Source organism: Pezoporus occidentalis, unplaced genomic scaffold, assembly GCF_034315485.1.
Source record: "Pezoporus occidentalis ecotype Australia unplaced genomic scaffold, CSIRO_AGI_Poc_V1 ctg37, whole genome shotgun sequence".
In the NCBI taxonomy this organism is placed as follows: domain Eukaryota; kingdom Metazoa; phylum Chordata; class Aves; order Psittaciformes; family Psittacidae; genus Pezoporus; species Pezoporus occidentalis.
The window spans coordinates 8006257-8021605 of record NW_026915691.1 but is presented as its reverse complement, the minus strand read 5'-3'; the positions used below and the strand labels follow the sequence as shown (position 1 = coordinate 8021605).

General features: G+C 37.4%; 1 protein-coding gene across 10 annotated transcripts in view; it reads right to left on the bottom strand.

The window, feature by feature from the left end:
* Positions 1-15349, bottom strand: part of RIMBP2 (RIMS binding protein 2) — a 136263-nt gene that overhangs the window by 49969 nt on the left and 70945 nt on the right. For 9 of the 10 annotated variants that reach the window (XR_009967204.1, XM_062631591.1, XM_062631590.1 and 6 more), the window contains exons 6-7: positions 7667-7756; positions 3001-3123 (exon numbers count right to left, since the gene is read on the bottom strand). Coding sequence is in view for 9 of the 10 variants with exons in the window: in XM_062631591.1 (XP_062487575.1) it covers positions 3001-3123; positions 7667-7756 (213 nt within the window). In the remaining variant the exon portion in view is untranslated. Of the gene's footprint in view, positions 1-3000; positions 3124-7666; positions 7757-12883; positions 12912-15349 lie in introns of those variants that run through there. The other variant, XM_062631593.1, reaches the window with a different exon arrangement.

Below are 15349 nucleotides of genomic sequence, written 5' to 3'. Positions count from 1 at the left end.
AGGTCCTAGTAATGTTACTCTAACATCAGAAAGCAAATCCACATCTGAAATAGCTTCTTTCAAACTACAGAGTTAGATGGTTGTGCAGTATAAGCTGTTTCTGAAATAACAATTCAGGGACCTGCTCAAACAGTTGTTTTTCCAGCTTCCGCATTTCACAATGAATAGTCCATCATAATTCCAACCATTTCAGTTGACTAGAGCTGCAAACAAAATAAAGGAAACAAAGGAACCCATCCTTTCCTATAGGAGGGACTCACACAGTTCTAAAATGTGCAACTGGTTAGTGCTAGAACAAACTCCAATGGCTTTCACGAACTAAAGTCCTAAAGTCTTGTTTATGAGACAGAACTCATACATGATGCTGAATGGGGAGTAAATTTAATTCCCACCCAAGTACTCTTACAAAAGGACTTCTCATCTGCGCTTGCAGATGGGTGGGCACCATTGCAGTGGAATGAATGGGAAAAGCTGGCTGAACACATCAGAAAATCAGAACGGTTCTATGTGAGAGGCACTGTGAAGATTCTCAGAAGTTAGCTAGTTCAGCAGTTCTTTATCTTCCCTTTTCTGCTGTGCTGATACATCCTGAATTTCTCAAAAGAGAAACTGAATTCCTCTTCTGACAGGGAAACAAGGCTAAATATTTCTCAAAACTTTCCAATGATTGGAAAACTGTAAACCATTTTTTCAAACTACTTATTTCCTGAGCATATGAGGACACATGTGAAATATACAATTAACTGCATCTGCTTGGGCATAGTTTAGTGCTAAAAAGGTTTCAAGACTATTCAAGGCTGTTCAAATTCTGCCAGCTCATAAGGATTCTGCTCAAGGGACAGAACTACCGAACTACTGATGAAAAGCCAGGATTCCTATATCCACCAGACAAGTCTGGGGTTATTTTTTCAGAAGGAGTTGTTAAACAGAACAGTAAGAATTATGAGATGTACAGGATATTTCTCTCACTAATATTAGAAGTATTACTGCAGTAGTAGTTAAGGAAAAATCGGTCAAATAACCAGATTCAGCTCTTCTACAGAAGAAATTTGGGAAAATTTAGTCAAATGCCAGCAGATAATCTAATTAAAGAGTGGAACTGTTTGGTATGGCCAAAGAGGAAAGTATGTTCTTTAATCTGTTTTAAGAAAACAGAACAGAATCCATTATTAGAGTAGTTTCAAGTGTTCAAAGCCATATAAGCCTCACAAAATCAGCATCTGAACAGGGTTTTATTGCTCATGAAAGTGGGGCTTTTTAGTATCACAGGAGTCCAGACAATAATAATTTGTATTTTAATTTGATGAAATGAGAATTAATGCCAATTTATTTAGAGCAAAATCTAATCCTCAGCTGTTTTATGAGCTATGAATTCACAGTTCATTTCTTTTCTATGACTTTTTTCCTCATATATTTCTACCACGAGCTCTCTGAAGTGAATTTCTGTAGCTATCAAGCTGGAATCCCACAGTCATCATAGAGGGAGCACAGACAAGCCAGACCTGTTGGCACAGCTTCTAGGTGTTGATCCTACTTTATAGGTACTAGCGCATGGCTCACAGTGAAACAGAAAATTAGTGATAAAGGCTGTGGAACTGCCAGGTTTGTATTCCAGAGAAGAAAAGGAAGGAAATAACTTCCTACTTATTCCTGGGAAAGGTTGTATTAGTGTAAAGACAGATAGCAGCGTATCACTCTTCTGTTTAATTTGGCAGTTTCATTTTTCCTTTCCCAATAGATATGTTTCTTATTTTTATTATAATTCTAGATTTTTTCCATCAGTACCACCTACTGACTGGTAAACAGGACACTGATAATTCACTGCACAACAATACATAGAACAGGAAACTCCCCTCGGCATTGCCTAAATAGGTTATTTCAACAGCTCATGCTTCTAGAAGCTGCTATAGTAAGCTGGTTCAACAGAGCAGTCAGTTTACCTCTGATAATGCCACAGTCTTTTGGAGGCTCAGAAAGAGGGATGTGACTTATAACCACCTTTCATTTCCACCTGTGGCTGGCAGACCTCCTCCTCACCTCTTACACAACGTTAAATAAAGCTTGAGAGAGGGTTTCAACAACATCCTGGCAATGCAACAAGCCAAAACAAAACCTCTCCTTAAAATTCAGATAGGTATCCATTTGCATAACTACAATCATCTCCAAATGCTCAGACCTATTCTGATGTGGCCAACAGCAAAACTACTTTTCCCATTTTTAGAGTGAGTCTGATGCAAGTCAAAATCATTAACAAATCCAACTTTAAATAAGCGATTGCAGTTATGACAAGCACTGGCTGAAGCCACTTAGCATTATTAAAACAGTCTGCAAAGAAAAGCCTTGCTCACAATTGAAGATCTCAGACCAGTTATTTGCACTTCCATCTCCTGCTCCCAGGGCATTCATCCCTCCTTTGCTAGTCACTTCAGAGGTTTGAAAAAGGAAAATTTTGGGCTTGAGAAGATGAAAAATAAGCAGCTCTTTGGCAGTTTGTCAAAAGTTTCAGCACCAGATCAATCTTACATTCTAAACAGACTGAAAACATCCTTCATTTTTCTAAATGGTCTGAATTACAGACTAGTGTTTACAATTGTTTTCTCTCTCAAGAATTCTCACTGTAGTACTCACCAGTGCGGTTCACTCACTGATGCAAACAGCTGTAACTGCATGGCTTCTTTGTTGTGGGTTTTGGTTTTTGTTTGGGGTTTTGTTTTTTAATAATCTTAGTTGCTTAACGCTCTTCAAAACATGTTTTAGTGGCAGCTTTCCACATCACAGCTTCCGTATTTTCTACAACTAAGAAAAACTGGGAACTGTGGCTCATTCAAACTAGTTTGTGTTTCTACCACATCACAGATCCTTCTCCGTTACTCCTGATCCATCTATCAAGGTTTGGCTTACCAAGCTACTGACTTGAATCTTATTTAATCAATGAACATCAGCACTATTAATCAAGTAATAGAGCTACTGGATTGCTGGATTTTATGGCATTATACATACCTTTAGGACCTGCTCTAAGTTCTCCAGCTTGGCTTGGAGCTGGTGTTTTCCCTTTACAGCCAAATCTCTTTCTTTGGTCACTCTGAGAAGGGTTTCTCTAAGATGGTCATAGTCTGATTTTACCTAGAAAAAACAGAATGTCAACAGACATTCAACACAATAGAATGTAATCATTGTCCAAACTGATAATTAATGAAAACTATATCTGTCACAAACACTTCTGCATGTTAAAATGGGAAAAGGAGAAAAAGTTCAAAGAACTTAGGAAAGAAGCATGAAAGATGGAATGAAATGTTCATTGAGGAAATTGTGTGCATCTCATTCCTGCATACAGGAAACATCTTCTTTCAACAAGGACTACAATCTGGCAGCCAAACTGTAGTTATGCAAATTTAGATAAGTATTAAAATAAATGACAACCAACTCCTTATTTCTCTGCATTTCAGAGGCATCAGAAATGGGTATACTATCTAGACACAGAAATCTAATATAAATATAGAAATATAAGTCACCTTTATTCTTTAGTATAAATTGACTTAATTTAAGTACCTTGGTGCTAGCTTAACCATTTCAGTAAGACTAAGTCTTTCGATAAAAGGATTTTGTGAACCAATGATAGTGACTACTTCATAAACACACATAGAAAATAAGAAAATAAAATATTAAACTATTTTATCCTGCCATAGAAAAGTTCTTTCTTTAAATCAGATCAGCTGAAAATTTTATTTCTTATCTCTGACCATCTTATGCCTTTGTATCACATATTGATATGTGACAACAGGATTTTCATAGCTTGTATCCTATCAGGAACTGCAATTTTTACATTAAGACTGAAAACCCCTCAGCAATAAACACCTGGGTAAATCAAATACATAATGTTGACATACTATTTCCACTTCCCTGCAATGCTTTTAGAAGGTAAGAAAGCAAAAGAAAGATCCATATTATTTTTAGTGAACAGTGTTCCAAGAAGCATCTGTTTTCCTTTGTTAACTGCAACACAGGGCAGAAGCACAAACAATGCTGGCAGGTTTATGGACTAAAGAAAGGCAAAGCAGTACCAAGTACTGGGATGCAGCACAGCCTTTCATCTGGGTGCAGCTCATGTTTCCTTCTCACTTTAGTAAAGGAAGTAACAAGTTTTTTTTTTGTTTTCCCAATTTAATTACTGTAATTCCTTAGGATTTGTAAAGAATGAGTGGCATTAAAGCAGTCTCTGAGGTGGAGATCTCCCGAACCTTTTCTAAAGGAATGTTTTGGAAACTGATTCAGGCTTTCTATTTGCCTTCTGGCATCAGTTTGTTAACTTGCAAATTTTGCCATAGACCAAACAATCTAAATGGTTGCAGCCAGCCCTGGTATTCATCTTTGCAAGAGGGCTCTTTAGGGTGCAGTGGACTAGAAAAAAGAAACAGGAAAATGGAACAAATCATGTTTTCCACAAGAACTGATGCAATTATTGTCAACCTCATGATTTTTTTTTTTTTTCTGTGCACAGATTTTTCTTTTCCTCCTCCCTCTTTTCTTTCTAACTGAGGAAACTATTAAACATTGGATTTTCAGAATCTATTAACTTCCTGCACCCTTTGGATTGCATTTCATTGCTCAGATCAGTCAGTGTATATTGTTGAAGAATAATGGAGTGGAAAAAAAGGAAGCAATGAAGCATCACTGTCAACAACACAATTTTGTTATTGTCTGTGATTCCCAGTTTATTTACTGAGAGTGAATGAAATACAATATTTTGAACAAGTTTCAAGAAAAGGTTATTTTCCTCAGGCTTTAGTTTCCCTGTCTCTAAAACAGTTGACACCAACTTACTACCTTTGTAAAGAATTTGCTGAAACTTACTAGTCATCACAACCTGAGTAATTTTGGGGAGCTACTGAGCCTATGGTACCTTTCTGCTATATGTTTTTCCCAGGAACACTGATAACTTTAAATATTCCTACAGGGCATTCTTACCTATACTTTCTGCTTTGAAGATTGTATACCACATAGAATGTGGTGATAGACACATTTATATAACCCATAAGGCAGCATAAAACTTGATGAGTCTATCATTTGCTCTTTTTTTTTAGATAACATTTGTTCTTCAATGTGAATTTAATGCTCTCTTCAAGCAGGCTGTTTAAGAACATATGGGATATACATGAACTTGAATTACAGAGAGCACATTAAAATATCAATGCTCCCAGTGGCAAAAACAGTTGACCTAAATAAAGTGCCATCATAAACAGTTTCAATTTCATGGCAGAAACAGGGAACATTTTGATCTCTGATGTTTCTCTGTTCAATGCACCAATCAATTTAGTTTTCATCCCAAACCTTCACACTTGCTAAATGTGCCCTCATTTAAGTCAGTTATGACAGCCAGAATGCTGCTAAAGCATCTTCCACTTGCGGAACACTTGAACAGAAACTACTTACTGAACACCAGCTCACCAAAGCAAACCAGCAGTTTGTTTCACTGGTGAAAAGCTCCACCAGCCTTATAACCCACCATATGCCTTGATTCTAGATGTTATAGACCTGCCAATTTCTCAAACAACTGTTCAGAGAACATGACTGACAAAACTACCATGAAAATGATATGATTTCAAGTATTGTGGAAATAAATTCTGAATGTATAACGCCTATTCTCTTTTTACATAAAAGCACTATCCCATATACATTCAAATGAACAGGAAAATAAGAGCCCAGAGTCACAGCACTTCTAAAGGCCACAAAATCTTTTCACATGTCCTGGACTCCCAGAATGCAACTTTGTTTCTCTTATGCAGAGTACCAAAACTAAATCATGTAAGCTATTTAAATTTCAGCTTCATTTTGTGGATTTAAGGTAGCTAGCTTCTTTTTCCTCCTTTCTAGAGTCAAATTTCAGCCACTACCTTGAGCACAAATGAGCGGCAGTTTTACCTGTGCTACATAACAGAATGCATAAATACTCCTCCAGCCCCATTTGATTGGATGCAGTTGGCCTGTTTTTCAGGACAGCTCCCAAGGGTGAACAAGAATAAGTTATTTTAGGCAGGTTTTCCCCTTCAGGGCTGAGCCTTAACTCTGTCAGTATTCTGCTCCAACCTCCATCCAAAGTTGAACAGTTTCCCACTTTGTGATTAGTAAAATGTCATCTAAACTGCACAACCTATCCTCAAGCTCACTGTTTGTGGTAAAAACAAATCAAAACCAAAGAGAAAACGCTGAGTAATTACCTCTGAAAATCTCTTATATGCAAGAAGGAAAACATGAGGTCTGTTAGCAATCAGAGCACACTGCAAGGATGGCATGTAGTTAATGTTGCTAGAAGTGAAAGGCTACACTTGCAGCAAGTCTCTGATTCTGCTGAGGCTGGGATATAAAATTAGTAGAGTAGGCATCCAGAACTGTAGCCTTGTGCCTTTCACAGTATTGAATAGATCTGAAGACACAAACACCCATAGTATGAAAAATTCTGACACTGTAATAGTAAATGGTAATTTTATTATTTAGTGGCTAATGTGTCGAAGGTTGATATTTTAACTTCGTATTTTAAATTCATTTTACTGGATTTTTCAAGGTACCTCAAGCACTTCACTGCTGTAGGAGCCAAGCACTACCTAAAACAAAGCATTATTAACCACGCAGTTCTTCCCTTTCCAATAGTAAGAGGGCTAACATTTTTTGTGTCACCAACATACTGAGCCTTCACTGCATTAATGCTGCATGCTATTTCTGTGTCAGCTAGAAAATAAAACTGCCTAAGTAAGACTTCATGCGCCTTGTGAAGAGTGAAGGCAATGTGTAAACAACAACAAAGAGGAAAAACGTTAGGAAAGGGAGACATTCTAGACACAGGAATAAAATTAAGTGATGCTATTATACGTGTCTTCCTCCTATCATAGTCTTTTTATATAAAACCTCAGCAACAGGGAATTTCAGGTCTGCTTCGATACCAGATACTACACCCAAAATGCAGAGTACATCCACAGCCACGTCTGAATTTTAGTCATTTGCATTGTCTCAGGAACTCATCAGAGCTCCTCTGGTTTGGAAATTCAGCAGTGGGCTACTCTGTGACACTCGTACGTCAGAGACATGAAAAGGTACAGCTACCACTGTTTTGCAAGCTTTGAGGATGGGCTTTCATCAGGGCCTATGGAAGTTACAGCTCTTCTGATATGAATGAGGTTGCCGAGCAACTCACTTCAGCCCTGTAGAAATCCCAGAGTGGAGTTTTATTTTTAGCTAAATGTAGCCCTGTAAAGTGGCTGGTTCATAATGTTTCTTCCACTGAATGCATATGTGGTGAGGTAAGGCACACCAGACTCTCCTTCCATGCTGGTCACCACGCAGTATTTGCCACAGATATAATCACACTCTAGTCAGAAACATATTTCTTGTCCCATAAAAGGTACAAACAAGAACTGAAGAAAAATGCTCACTATTAAAATAGCTTTTATATCAGGACCTGGAATAACTGAGACTATGCCATGTGCCATGCTACAGGGGAAATAACTACTAAATAGATCTTAGGACATTTGGTGCTGGACAAGAGATTTTCAACATTATATTGTGAAATATTAAAATTCAAAGAAAAAACAAACGGAAACAATCCACTTTTATCCACTCTGCAATCTGATCGCTGTAACAAATGAATGTATGAGATCTGTGCTCATGATGTTACCTGGTCATATTGGAGTGCTTTGTGGGACACACTTGCATACTGAAGGCTCAGGCGATTCTTTTCTTGCCCAGCATCCTTCAGTTCATTTTCCTAAAACACAAGTAAAGAATGTTACAGACCATTCATCTCCATTACAGCACATCCTATTAAGTTCTTAAGGAAGCAATGTTTTTGCATTATTTGGTATTAACAAACTATTAAGAGTAATATCAGGCACAGAGCCAAAAGGCACTGACGGTGCAGAAAGCACAGAAGCAGCAGATTAGCTTGCAATTACAGCTGGCGTTCTCATAAAACCACGTTTTCAGTAGATGATCTGATTAAAGATGTGCAAGCAAAGAGATGAGTTAGAGGCCTGGTGCAAATAAAAACAATAATAAAAAAGACCTCCTTGTGGATGTAACGAAGAGCTCAGACCTGGCTGTCTCACAGCTGGGACAAGAGAGGGACTTGGCTTCCAGAAAAATGTCATGCTATCAAACTTAGGTCTTCAGAAGGCATTCTGAGGACAAAAGCCCACAACTGCAATGTATAATCATGTACACAGTTTTATGCACACCTATCTCAATTTATTTATAATATATAATATATGAATATATGCACATTCTAACACAAATATTTTTAGAATCTGAGTAGACCATCTGTGTACTACACTGGCAGCACTATAAGGAGGAAAAAAGGACAAGTAAATAAAACTCAAATATACAGTCAAACTAGACATGCAGAAATGCTTTGTCAGGTCACACAAATCAAAATACATGCAGCTCAGGAGAAAACTGCATAATCCTCTAATGTATCTGACAATTTCTGTTTCACAGAAGCTGAAAAAGGTAGTTGTCTGTGCTGCAATCTTCAATTCCTTATGAAAGTTGCAATCAGTCATGCTGGGCAATCTGTAATCTTTCCATCCTACAGCATGCACGAGACATTCTCTTCTGAAAACACTGGTTATATGTGCCAAAAACTATACTAAAATTGGTGACACTGGGCCCACTTCTGACTAATTTAAAATTATTTCCAATATTGCACCATTGAAACCCACACTATCAGCAGATTTCTCTACTAATTCTGCTGAGGTGTAAAGAAAAACTGTTCACATGTTTTATCACAATTTCTCTCTAAAATTCTCAATATAAAAAATCCCAACAAGCTGCCAATTCCTGATTTATGAATATAAGCCCTAAAAAAAGGTAAATATTCTTATATTTAAATGGTTTTCATACTGCTTGAACCAAAAATGTGCTGTATCAAGCATACCTTTCTTAAATCTCTGCACACAAGATTCATGTTTTAAATAGAACACTAGTGTCTTCAATTAACAGAAGTTGTTAAACTGTGTATCTAAATTGTTTCCTAAGCTTCATTACTTGAGCATCAGAACCAGTGAAGCAGACAGACTGCTGCCGACTGGTTACATGACTAACATCTAAGAAGGCAGGACATTCAAATCTGTTTGAAATCGGCCACTGGGTTCAAAATTATAAAGTCAGCTAAACAAATAGTATGATCATATGAATAGTTTCTGTCTCCAGAAAATGAGATTAAAATGTTTTATAAAACATTTCACACAGAAAACGCCATTCTGAGTATCAGCAACTTTAACATATGAATTAATTCCACATAAGATCCTGCTATGCCCACACCTGGAGTGCCAGTCTTATAGTTAAATTTGAACACAAAGGATAGTGAAAATCAGTTTGGTTTAAATAACGACATGTTACAGCACCACCATGGTCCAGTATCAGAACATCTCATTAGCTTTGGGAAACTGTTCTCCCGACTACACGTCAAGTGCTCCTGCACTGAACTAAACTAAGAGGACAAACTGCAGCATGTTCACAGTCTCCTGACTGCAGATGTACCTGGTACATATGCAGCTCAGCAATTATAATTTCTCAACTCTATCAAAGCTGTTATTCAGGGTGCAATTAAAGTGGCAGTCAAGTTCTGAGAGATGCTAGGGGCCTGAGGGCCAAAATGAGAATTTCTTCGCTTCCATTGCACTTGCAAAGGGGTGAATTAAATCAGTAAATATTTTTATAATAGCAACAAACGGCACATAACAGTTCCTTGGATATGCAAATAAATCATTGTGTCCTATTAATTGCTGAAAGTCACTTGTAAAGCATTATGCGTCTATTCTGCATCTTACAAGGTGAAAACCAGCTACACTATCTGCTCTGAAACCTTTACATCAGCAGGCTCTTGTCAAGCCAGATTTGACATTGACTTTAATGAATCCATTTCCACTTGTTACAAATCAATACTACTCAGCTGACTTTAATGAGGAACAAGTGACAACGAGTTACCAGGTTTTAATAATGTTATTAAAAGGAACTCAACCAGAAATGGGGTGGTGGGAAGGGAAAGGAGAGGAGGAGTAATTGATGGCAATCTAGGCCAGCATCTTTCACACCCTACTTCAATTCTCCATAATGAAAAACAGTTTATGAAAGCTGGCACAGCAACTGGTCTGGGTTTTAGTTCTACCTAAAGAAAACACATTTTATCATGTTATTTGCAAGGATGACTAGAAGCAGGGCAGTAACCCCAGTTTCACTGGTCCTTAGTTACAGGCATACTTAGAACATTTAGACTGCTTGCTCTCAGAAAAAAACATTAAGGAACAAAGAATAAATAATGCACCAAAGGTCTCAGAGCAAAAACATGTAGTAAAAGCCAGAAACTGAACCAAAGTCTTGTAAATTATTTAGCCAAGTTCCTTTATTGGGCTATGGCTTCCAGAAATTATTCAAGTTGTAATTACTGAAGACTCAGAAATTCCCACAATATTAGTTTCAATTTGTTGACTTGAGTCATTTCTCAACAATGGACCCTTAAAACAGAGGTTCTGACAGAAGAATTCTTGTAAGTTCAATAGTTTAGCTATTACATAGTACTAGCAGTCATACCCCTGGAAGTAACCCATGATGTGGTTAACTGAAGCAGCACATACTACTGCCCAAAGCACAAGCTAGTTTCTGTGCAATATGTATAAATAGTACTTCAATGGTTATGCTGTCTCTCAAAGTTCCTCACAACCAGTTTCTCCACTGTTGAATGTTTCCAGATGCTATTACTTGGAGAAGCACACTCATTCTATAGTATGGCTTCTACAGCTCATGTTCTCTCACGGCTGTAATAGCTATGCATTGTTGTAGTTTGTGACTTTCTGCTTAACGCATCAATTTCAGTGATTTGGTCCCTTAACAATATTTGCCTCAGCATTTTCCAGATTGGTTAAAAATAAACCTTCAACAAAACCAGACCAAACTTAATCCCAGCTACCCCAAACTAAAATCCAACTAACAGGCAATTAATATATTAAAAAGAGAACTGAAATCACATACAGGAAGATGACAATTTTACTGTTTTTTTTTTTTCTCTGTACAAACCAGGTAACTCAAATTTCCGGTATAAATTCTTATTGGCCCATGGTCAGGCTCTTAAAGTTGCCAGATTATGGCTGCTCCTCTCAAAAGTGATGCCATACCACCACTTTGTATACATTCATTTAACTGGGGGCAGAGTGGCACAAAAGAAGGTATTTTTCATCTGTGGGGAATCTGACACGTTTGATTGATTACCTTTTTACTATGATGTGAGTTGGTTTCATTTGGATTTATGGCTGGATCCTGAAACAGCTTTGAAACTTCAAACACATTTTAAGCAAGACAAAAATACCCAGGTTCTCACACATGAAGGCTACACTTCCTTAAGATGCTACACTGAAATAAGTATTTTTCCATTCTCTCTCCTTCACTTGTCAGCTAGCATTGAATGCATTAACAACAGGGCAGCACTTCTCACTTTAGCTCTTACAACTGCCAATTCCAAACAGAACCTCCAAGTCAACAGAATGAAGAGGTCAGCAAATACATAGGGCAGCCATCACAAATGACAGACTTACTAGCAATAGGCTGGACATGAGCTTCTTGCCTCCAGCCTGCTTGTGAATGCCAGGGATTCCCTGCTACAGACTTCCTCCTCTCAATTTAATACTACCAAATTCTAAAAGGGATATGCAAAGAGACACCACTGTTATTGCTTGGACCTAAGAGGGGATTTTGTGGGATTTCACAGTTAATTTGGACCTTGATCTAGACTTTAAACTTCTTGACAATAGACCAGTACCAGTCAAAAAAACAAGCCTGTGGAAAGCATTACAACGCACTCTTCCCTCATCCTTTCTAATTTTTTATACAAATAGTTCTGACCTCTTCTTACAAATTTAATGAGAGTTTTGTCCCTTTTCCCCTGCTTCCCTCTCCCGTTCTTCATTTATTCATGTATGTAACAATTCTGGCAATTTAATTGTGCCTAGGAAGCAACACTTAACTGGAGTCAAATGAGGTCTACCATTTAACCTATGCAAATCAATCCACTGCAACTGTTAATAAAGACAAGTAGAGGGAAGATTAAGAACTCATCAAGCCAGTTAGTCCAAGACAGAGCACAAAAGCAAACACTGACTAAATGTTAGCAGGCTAACGTGCAAGTGAAAAGGAAGCAGTACTTCATATTCCAAAAAAGCTTCTCACCAGCCTCCTTGAAGGGCTTGAAGAAATTACTAGTCTAGCATGCATCCAAAAATTTTACAAATAGGGAAATAAAAGTGGAAAATTAATGATGAGGAAAGAAACCATAGAAGCTGTATGTAGCATTGAAAGCATTGTCCCAGATTATCATCAACTAGCTCCAGAACCAAACCCAAGCTTTTTCTAATGTATGTAGGCAGAAGCTGCACACAGCTTAAGCTTCTTTACCAAGTTAAATGCATGAAGCGCAAGCCATACTTCCATGTATTAAATATGTGGTGGTATGTCAGTCAAGCTTTATTCATGTCAGGACCATAATTAGCATAATTGGCAAAAAGAAGCTGAAAGGTTTTTAGCATGCCAGTCAAAATTCCAAACAGCAAGGATACTTCCTGCTGGATGTAAGGAATGCTTCAGGCATTCATCTCAGAGTTGAGAAAACAACACTAAGGATGATCTTTTCAGCATCTGCAAAGTAAACTGAATCAGAAACTGACAGCCCTCTCAAATGTATACAAACACAAGCAATCCTGCAGTGTGTTATTTTTAAGGGGTGCCCAAAGCACTGCATGGATATAGAGACTCACACACCAGTACATACTTCACAAAACATGAGACAACTAATAAAACATCCATTAAAAATATATGAAAAAGAGACATTAAAAATAAATGGTGTTACCTTATATATAAGTTGCATCTTTTTAAGTGCAGAACAGAAGGCAGAAATGTGTGTTCGTAACAGAGCAAAAGTAAAAATTCTCCTACAGATATAAGGACTGACTATAAAACACACGGTAGGAGGATGACTTCCGCAGATATAATACAATCTGACACCACTGCCTGGGTAACAAGGTTCTACATTGCCTGGAGAAAGGCATCTGTTGCCTTGTGTGCTAGTGTGCTCATCCATCAATTATTTTTCTTAAAAAAAATAATGCTATGCACTATTCATTTATTTGTAGCTCTTTTTCTTTGAGACTTATTTCTGCCAGTAACCTGGAATGACTGTATTAGAACACTCTGATGATAATCCCCTGTGATAGTTCTCTATTTTGATGTTACATGAATAGAATTAATCCAAGAGAAAAGTGAAAACCTCCAGTCCACAGGTACTTAAAAAGGAAAAATGAAGAATCTTCTGATCTTCTCTCATGTATTTTTGCCCTGTAAATGACTCACTTCTAAGGTCAGGTTCATCACCACCAATTCATTTTTTTTCTTCTTCTCAGAGCTAGATTTGAAAGGCAAAACTGATTCATCCTGGGTAGTACACAGTAGAGCTATTTAAGAACCTTAACATGGACAAGCTAACAGAGCTAGGCTGAGAGGCACAGCCTGTACAGCAAACTGCCATTAAAACCTTTCTGATTTTCTCTTTGTAATTAACATGTGGATGACACAAGAAAAATACAGGCTGTCCTCCATAACTCTAACCACTATATAGTATAGCATGGAACCAGGAGGAAGCACTTTTCACAAGAGGTGCTGCTGTTCTGGTACTGTTAGTTCATGTTCTGACACAACTTACATTATATCTGACAGCTTTGGCTGCATACCAGTAAAATAAGCCAAAGGAAGCACTGAAAGATGCTGAATGTCACCTCCCTGTTCCATGAAGGGTACACTTCTGCTCAGTACAGGCTTCCACAGTTAACTCTGAGTTAGAAGGTTGCACTTCCAATACATTACACATTTTAACTTAGTGGCAAACTATTAAATGCACTGAAAAATAATCGAACTAAAGACTCTTTTTTTGAGGTATTTTACTATTTCCATTTCATTCATCCTTTCAATTGCCATGATAAACTACATGTTAGCAAGTAGTACAGGGAAGTAGACATTTTATGATATTAACATTTAAAAACTAAGGAATTTCTACAGATGACATTAACAAGCATCATAAGTTTTTCTACTACTACTCTGAAGATTAAGGAAGATGTACTCAGTAATGCTTGCATTTTAAATAAAATCACAATTTAATTTCCTTTATTTTAAAAATAGGACCTTTTCCATGCAAATTATACTTTGTTCTAACAAAAGAAAACAAATGCAGCTCTACCCCCTCTAATCAGTTGGCTGAATTTAGCATAAGAAACACTGTATAAAAATAGCACTCCTTAAAAAGCGGTACTAAATAAGGAGCACAGGAACCCTAGCAGCTTATTGGACTTGGAAATCATCAGTGTCTTAGCACTACAGCCACCAGACCAGATGTTATGGAGGAAGCACAAACAATTACTGCATGGTATTATTTTATACTTCAATAAGTCTCTTAGGATAACAAGCTTTGCACTACCAACTCATTTCATTCACACTCTTTTTGTCTGTTTCTCATAACCTGTCCACACAATCTTTTTTCTACCATCTCAAAACCATCACCCCCATGAGAACACTTATTTACACTGCCATGTTCTGCAGGATCAGAGAACTGAACTTCTGGAAGATTCTCCCATTTTAGAATCACATGTAACCATGTTTGATTTGCTTCTCAGACTACAGCCATCACTGAAAATTGCTCTCCCTATTATTTTCTTCACCTATGGCACATCATATGTACATGATAAGACCCCCTCATCTCTTTCTATAATGAAAATGGCTAAAGTGATAACTTTAGATAGCTCTAAGTGCAATGGTTTTATTAGCATCCATACTGGTGAATAAATACCACAGCAATCTAGCCTGCAGATGTTTATAATGAATTACCTTATATGCAAGTCCTCTTCAAGACTGCTTTTGGACATTCCCCAAGAAAGCATTATTTAATATTTACTATTATGTTCATATTTTATGATGCCTTGTTTCCTCCACAAGGTATGCGGAATGCATCACCAGAGTCTACACTCAAAAGCCCCAGTGTCTTCTCATACATCAGGTCACAACACAGAATAAGGCTTCTAATTGGCAGTAGGTGGCATTACCTTTTTTTTCTTGTAACTTCTGCAGAAAGTAACAAACACTATCCCAACAAGCAAAGACAGCAATTGTTATGTTTCCAATATACCCTTTTAAAACCTTCTCAGCATTTGCAATGAAATGTTAGCATTGGATAGCTGCTTAATTCCTTAATGGCAAAATCATACATAATCTTGTTGTGGAAACATACTATATGTATGTATAGCTGATAACTGAAGAATCAATTCAAGGT